The sequence below is a fragment of the Medicago sativa genome, chromosome 1 (assembly GCF_051527215.1).
Source record: "Medicago sativa cultivar Bolivia chromosome 1, Bolivia_mono, whole genome shotgun sequence".
In the NCBI taxonomy this organism is placed as follows: Eukaryota; Viridiplantae; Streptophyta; class Magnoliopsida; order Fabales; family Fabaceae; genus Medicago; species Medicago sativa.
In genome coordinates, this window is record NC_140749.1 from 69,020,302 (window position 1) to 69,027,185 (window position 6,884).

At 34.1% G+C, this 6,884-nt stretch overlaps 2 protein-coding genes across 2 annotated transcripts; one reads left to right on the top strand and one right to left on the bottom strand.

Annotated features, from left to right (window-relative positions):
- The first annotated feature begins 987 nt into the window (after nucleotides 1–987).
- Nucleotides 988–3,085, top strand: LOC146956780 (uncharacterized). The gene is made up of 3 exons (XM_085749687.1): nucleotides 988–1,059; nucleotides 1,857–2,499; nucleotides 2,826–3,085. Exons 1-3 carry the CDS (start codon nucleotides 988–990, stop codon nucleotides 2,834–2,836), a joined length of 726 nt encoding a protein of 241 aa, XP_085605813.1. The 3' UTR covers nucleotides 2,837–3,085.
- Nucleotides 3,086–3,160: 75 nt separating this feature from the next.
- On the bottom strand, nucleotides 3,161–5,750 carry LOC146956781 (1-aminocyclopropane-1-carboxylate oxidase homolog 1-like). The gene is made up of 3 exons (XM_085731412.1): nucleotides 5,144–5,750; nucleotides 3,770–4,091; nucleotides 3,161–3,663 (listed from the first exon to the last, which is right to left on the bottom strand). Exons 1-3 carry the CDS (start codon nucleotides 5,698–5,700, stop codon nucleotides 3,394–3,396), a joined length of 1,149 nt encoding a protein of 382 aa, XP_085587538.1. The 5' UTR covers nucleotides 5,701–5,750; the 3' UTR covers nucleotides 3,161–3,393.
- Between the last annotated feature and the right edge of the window lie 1,134 nt (nucleotides 5,751–6,884).

Genomic DNA, 6,884 nt, shown 5'->3' on the forward strand with positions numbered 1-6,884 from the left:
CAAACCCTTTACTAGCCAAGACTTTAACTTCTAATTTCATGGTTTACACCTTAATTTCTAAAGACCGGTTTCCCTCTAGCCCCTCACCTTTTCGATAAAAGTCCGGTGAGAGTTTACCGCTAGTAACCAAGCCTATTTCGCTGACTTGATTACTAGAAGAAGCTTATAAGGATTGAAACTACACATGTCTCAATAATTGCAAAGACTATTTCGCTGCCTTTGCAATTATTGTCTAGATTCACTTGTTCCAATATCAAAGCTCCGCTTTCGCTTTATGAATTGATATTTGGGATGATGAATTAACAATTATCAAACCCTCCACTTTCGCTTCTACAGTTTGATAATGGTTAATTCATGTTAAAACGGTGAATCTAAATTAGAAATTACGGTTACATGAAATTAGGGTTAAAGCTTGGTTCGATTAGGATTATATCATTAGACTTATCCAACCATCCCAAGACAAGAAGAGTCTACTCACTAACGTTCATTGTAGACATAGAGAAGAAGGAGAAGGAGAAGAAGAAGAATATAAAATAGCAATTAAAATAAAAGTGAACTTTTATTCCAAGAACAAAAGATGAATTTTTATGGTGGAGTGCTACTCTATTTATAGCTTTACAATTGACTTAAAATCTAAGCAACTATAAGGGCTAATCAGTAAAACTACAATAGGGTAACTTGGGCTTGAAGAAAAGCACCAAAAGAGCATCCTGGAGGGTGGCACGGCCGTGCCACATGTTGGCACGGGCCGTGCCAAGTTTCTGACTTGGTGGGAACATATTTTTGCATTGTATTTTCATATTTCTGCACCGTATTTGCTCCAGACCTCTTTCTTTTGCTCCAAGACACCTTCCACCATATATTCGTTCCTAAAATAAAATAAAAAGCAATATGAAGTAAAATATTCAAAAAGGAAATAAATTGCAATAAAATCAAATCAAATCTTTAATAAAACTAAACTAAATAATGCATTAAATTAGACTAATAATGACTCATCAACGGGCCAAGTGTATAACCATGTTCACTCTTTCTCTCTTAAGCAAGGCTTTCCTTGCAAGAGTATGCTTCTTGTTTTTTTTTCATTCTTTCTCTCTTGAGTAAGGGTCTCTAATAAGACCACGTTTTTTTTTTTTTTGTGTCGTGCATGATCGTTCAAGGTGCCATTTATAGGCTATATAAGCATTATTGCAAGATGCCACTTGTCATTATCAAGTTGTCATTCACATGCAATTTGCCATTTACATTCCATGCAGCACACCAGGTGTCCAAAATCTCACTTGCCATCAAATGAAACCTCCCATTTTGCAATGGTTGGATCTCACACATTAAAAAACAAGCAGATTTCACATTTTACTATTAATTGTTATAATAGTCCATGTAATATACGTGAAGTCTAGAAATAAACCTTGTAAAATAAAAAATGCAGATTCTACCCCTCTAATTTAAGATTCTTCTTATTTTGGTCCTCCAACAAGTGGAGTCGCACAAGAGGCGTTGACGTGGCAGAGAATCTTGCCGCTTGATTTTTTTTACGATGTGCAAAAAAATTGCCTTCTCAGTAAATTTTTTTGGTAAACTATCTTGGAAATCTTATGGAAATAAACAGATAACAGCTTATGGACATGTCATAGGCTGTTTCCAAAATCTCTCCCAAATAGTCTCACAAGTGCTTATGTCAGTCGATAAACTTAAATAAACCAATCCAAACAGTCCCTAAGTGAGGTTGGTATTACTTTTTCGTATATAGGAAACAAGTTTTATTAGGCTTGCTCGTTGGACTAAATTTTACCAAAAAGATCCTCACAACAAGAGTAAATAGCGTGATTTCTCTAATTTTGGTGTCATTGTTTGTCCAGATTTTAGGATCTAGGTTTGATCCAGAAGGAGAATATGTAAGGCAATGGCCACCTGAGTTGGCGAGAATGCCAACTGAGTGGATCCATCATCCTTGGAATGCACCACTTAGTGTGCTTAGAGCATCAGGAGTCGAGCTAGGTCAAAACTATCCGAATCCAATAATTGATATAGATATGGCCAGAGAAAACCTGACTCAAGCCATATTCAAGATGTGGGAAATTCAAGCAGCATCAAAAGCTTCTGGCTCAGAAGCGAGGGATGAAGTTGTTGCTGAAAGTGATTATCTAGACATTCCAAAAGTTGTCCTCCTTAAGGAAAAAGCTCCGTCTGCTACTATTTCAGCTAATGATCAGAAAGTGCCAGCATTTCAGGATCCTAAGAATGAACTACCTATTAGGAAGAGAACAAAATGTTTTGAAGAGAAGAGAAAGAACAAGGAAAATTCCATGAATCATGTGAAAGATAGTAATGTTTCAAGCTCTGACCATGAAGACACTTGCTCTACAGCTGACTCTTCGCGTAAGAAGCAGTGTAGTACAAGCACCTATTCATTTTCAGTTCCACAACAGTGTTCCTCATCTTCAAATCTAAAATGGCCATGGCAAGAACAGACTGACATGGAGCAAAGCTCAGGGAAAGATGGTAAGCGTATAAGAGTGAAGACTCATTTTAGTGCCTGAGAAAAACTGTGAGACTCTATTTAGTCCATGAGAAAAATAGAAGTAACTTTTAGTCCATGAAGAAAATAAACCAAGACAATTTAATCCTTAGGTTTATTTTTTTAGGGACTAGAAGTTGCTTTATTTTTCTCAGGCCCTAAAATGAGTCTTCACTCTTTCGCATCATAATACTTGAATTACTTTCTACATCGCAGTGTTTCATAATAATAAGGTTTTTCTGACACACTCTTTTTTACACTTTGTTGGATTTGTATGCTGCTAATAATAAGAATTTCCATTTTCATGCAGGGGCGACATGAGATTGATGATGTCCTTATTTATAAATCTGGTAGCAGCTGCAGCGCTCATGCAAAGAAAATGGTGCCATAAATGAACTGTTTTCTGTGGCTATATTCTCAATAAAATGGTTTGAAATCTAATTGAAACAATAGCCAACATTGTAAATTATTTACTTGTCCGAATGAGAAGTCCTTAAATATTTTGATAGTCTTGTATACAAACTTCATAAACTAATCTAGTAGACAATAAATTATTCTCCCTAGGCATAAGTCATGGTGCTTTTACCTTATTAGAACTTGATGCATATGAAGGACAGACGAAAACACGGCACCAACACGTATACATGCCAGCAAGGAAATAAAAGTGATTAAATGTAACCATATATGTCGGTAGTGTTAGACACTAACATGTGTCAGATACTTTCGTATATGAAGTATCGGCAGTACATAGTCAAAGTCTACAGTGGACCCTTATTCAGTTATTAACATACAACTTATTTAGGAAATTCTTTTATTGAGCCTTGATGGGAACTCGTCATTGGAGCCTTTCCGGAATCAATACTGCTCCAATCTTATTCTTAATACTTATGCCACAGCCTGAAAGGGTGCAAGGAAGAGTTCCCATCAAGGCCTTTTGTATAATAATGTGCCAAGACTTCTTTCAAAGTAGTGTCCCTATAGATTGGTGGATTTTCTTCTGATAGCAATTCCTTTATTGGAGCAACAACCTTGGATGTAACCTCCTCTGATGATGGGTTTACAAAGAAGCTTGCTATGGAAATTCTAGGGCCTATATTTTTGGATAAAACCCGGTGATAAACACTTGTGAACATGTCATTTGTTATAAGCTGCAAAGGAGATTAATAAATGTATATTCATTAAAAATCAAAACTATATATGTCATGTCATAAGAAAGTAAAGAATAACCGAAGTGTTTATATTTAACATCACTACCTGCATAAGATCACCAACGTTTACAACAAGAGATCCATGTAGTGGAGGAACATCAACCCATTGATTCTGATGAAGAACTTGAAGACCACCAATCTGGTCTTGTAGAAGAATTGTCATGAAATCAATATCGGTGTGCTTAGAAGTTCCCATCGTTAATTCAGGTTCAGGGCATGCAGGATAGTAGTGACACAGAAGAAATTGTCCATATGTTGAGAGCAATTCTTTAAGGTGAGAAGGATGAAGGCCTAAAGCTTCTGAGTATAGCTCAAAGATTGTAAAGCCTAAAGCCCTTGCTTTCTTTGAATATTCAATCACAATGTCTCTGCCAATACATGATCATCCCATCAAAGACAAGAGATAAAAAAAAAAAGTCATAACTATTGAACACATATTGGGTCTTGCTAAGTGTCGTTCAAGTTATGCTAACAAGTGCCCTTATGGCATATTATGAGAGTGAAATCTGTGTTGAAAATTTCAACTCTCTGCATGTTAAGTGTTGTTCAAGCTATTGAACACATCTTAAATAAATCATCGACTGATATCATTTCAAGGTAAAATGATACTTGTTGACTAAAATGTTCATAGTGTTGTAGGAGTTTGGTGGCCTAATCTCTATAGAGCGATTGAGATACAAACTAATAAGGGTATTATTCAGTAAAATAATTAATATACTCGCTAATGACAACTAATATATATTATATATAAACCATTATTTACACTTGAATATAGAAGGCAAGCGGGCAACAAGCTGCACCGCTAGACCTTTTTGGATGACAAAACCAATTCTCGTGAACACAACATTCATGGACCTAAGATAATTTTTAAATGACAGATAATTTTAAAAAAAACAAGGCTGTTTATTCTGTTTAAACATTTTATATTTTTATTTCGTAAAATTTGTGTTAATTTTTTTTATAACTAATAAATAAGAGACGAATTGTCTGCATTTTCTATAAAAAAAAAATGTCGAAAAACTATTTTCATTATTTTCAGAAACGCATGACCTATGACCAACAATTCATCTTCTGTTTATCAAATAGTTCACATCAAAAGTCTCTCATCAAGTTAAACACAAATTTTACGAAATGAAAATAGAACATTTAACATGAGACAAAGGGTACTCTAATATTAAATTTTGGTGTCTATCTTTCTTTTTAAAATAGATAGTTGACAGAACCATTGATAATTAATGAAAATATGTAAGTTGTACATTGAAAATAGTAAAAATCTGATTTTTTTTATTTTATTTTTTATATACTAATAAAGAGTCCCACCCATCTTATGAGTAGATTTTGTAAGAATAAATTAGTTCGAATTCAAAATCTAAGATGATATCAGACTTGATTCAAAAGATATAAAACAAACATTAATTACCTGCATACTTGTGGTATTTCTTCTGGATTAGGAGGATCAGGACTAGTAAAAAATGCAATTGTGTCCCTCCAGTTAGCAGCAGGGTCCCTAAAAAGGGTACCATTAGAGAAATATCTGACTTTCTTACTTGTATCCCTTGTATAAAATGGTTTCCTTGCATCAGCTTCTTGTTCATGAAACCGACGGATTGCACTAGTCATCTCATCCAAAACAGTAATTGGAATACCATGATTAATCACTTGGAAAAATCCCCACTCCTTGCATGCACTACGAATTTTGTCAACTACCTCAACATGCAAACATGGATTAGTGTTCATATCTTGAAGGTCAATGACGGGGACACTCAACTTGGAAGATGAGTCAATTTGTAAGGTAGTTTCATGAGTGTTGTTTTTCAGGCTCGATTTGGGAAAATGGAACATACGTGGGATCTTTGTCACACATGTTCCAGATTCTAAGAGGCCTTTTACACCGGCTTTTGATTCGTCAAAAGCTTTCACTTCAGCTATTCTGTTATATGTGGAAGTGGTGGAACTGTTACTTGCCTCGAACTCCATGACTGGAAAGTAGAAGAAAATGCCCTACGTTTGTGCACTTGAATTTGAAGTCAATGATGATAATGTGTAGCTGAAAATATAAAAGAACGTTGAGAAGTGGAAATGGTAAAAATGGCCGCTAACATTGAAAAATAGACACATTTTATATTCTATGAGCTAGTGGAATAAGTTTATAAATGATCAAAAGTGAAATACATATTAAAGTAATAACTAGATGCTAACTTGCGCAAGCGGGTGGAATTTTATAACTATCCTAGCTATCAAGACGCACACTTTAAAACAATGTAGATAATTAAATTAGATGATTTCACGTGGAATAAATCATCAAATTAGTCTTTGATTTTGTAAAACACTTTCAAATAGGTCATTGACATTATGAAAAATTTCAAATAGGTATTCGACTCTATTAAAATACCAAGTTGGTTCTCAAATTTAATCACTTGCCATCAATTTGGCAACTGGACTATAGAAACAATTGAACCAACCATTATTACTTTGTGCAATTATAAACATCACATTACACAATAAGTGTCTGGTAGCTTAGCTATAATATAGTTTCCAACAATTATAAGCCAATCCAAATAATTGTTCAACCATTCCATGCAACCAACCATCACATTACACAGTAATATTTAGAAATATGATCACTAATGAGCAGAGGAAGTTTATGATTTACGCATCTGGCATCCTTCCTTATTGTTATACGGAAGTTAATCAATTTTCCACATCTTCTGTCCATCTTCTGCAACTACTTATAATAAAAATGAAAGTAAACACTTTATTTAGAAGGCTAAAATATGGTATTGGTCCCTGCAAAATAGGCCAGTTTTGGTTTTAGTCCCTGCAATTTTTTTTTATAGTTTTTGGTCCCTGCAAAAATAGGTCAGTTTTGGTTTTAGTCCCTGCAATTTTTTTTTATAGTTTTTGGTCCCTGCAAAAAAATTTGTTTTTGGAAATAGTCCCTGACCCCAGTTATGTGATGATTTGTCACTTTTATAAATTAAAAAATAATTATTGTATCTGTTTTATTATTATCTTTTAATTAAAAAATAATTATTGTTATATAAATTATAAAAAATAATATTCTTTTTATTAAGTAAACACATATGCCACATATGCACAAAAGTGACAAATCATCACATAATTGGGGTCAGGGACTATTTCCAAAAACAAAAATTTTTGCA

Bases quoted from the DNA above. Each gene is read 5' to 3' on its own strand.
- LOC146956780 (XM_085749687.1), top strand. From the start codon at position 988: ATGACTCATCAACGGGCCAAGTGTATAACCATGTTCACTCTTTCTCTC. The intron at 1,060-1,856 runs GTATGCTTCTTG...TTGTTTGTCCAG, and splicing joins GCAAGGCTTTCCTTGCAAGA to ATTTTAGGATCTAGGTTTGA.
- LOC146956781 (XM_085731412.1), bottom strand. From the start codon at position 5,700: ATGGAGTTCGAGGCAAGTAACAGTTCCACCACTTCCACATATAACAGA. The intron at 4,092-5,143 runs GTAATTAATGTT...ATGTATTGGCAG, and splicing joins GAAATACCACAAGTATGCAG to AGACATTGTGATTGAATATT. The intron at 3,664-3,769 runs GTAGTGATGTTA...TCTCCTTTGCAG, and splicing joins ACGTTGGTGATCTTATGCAG to CTTATAACAAATGACATGTT.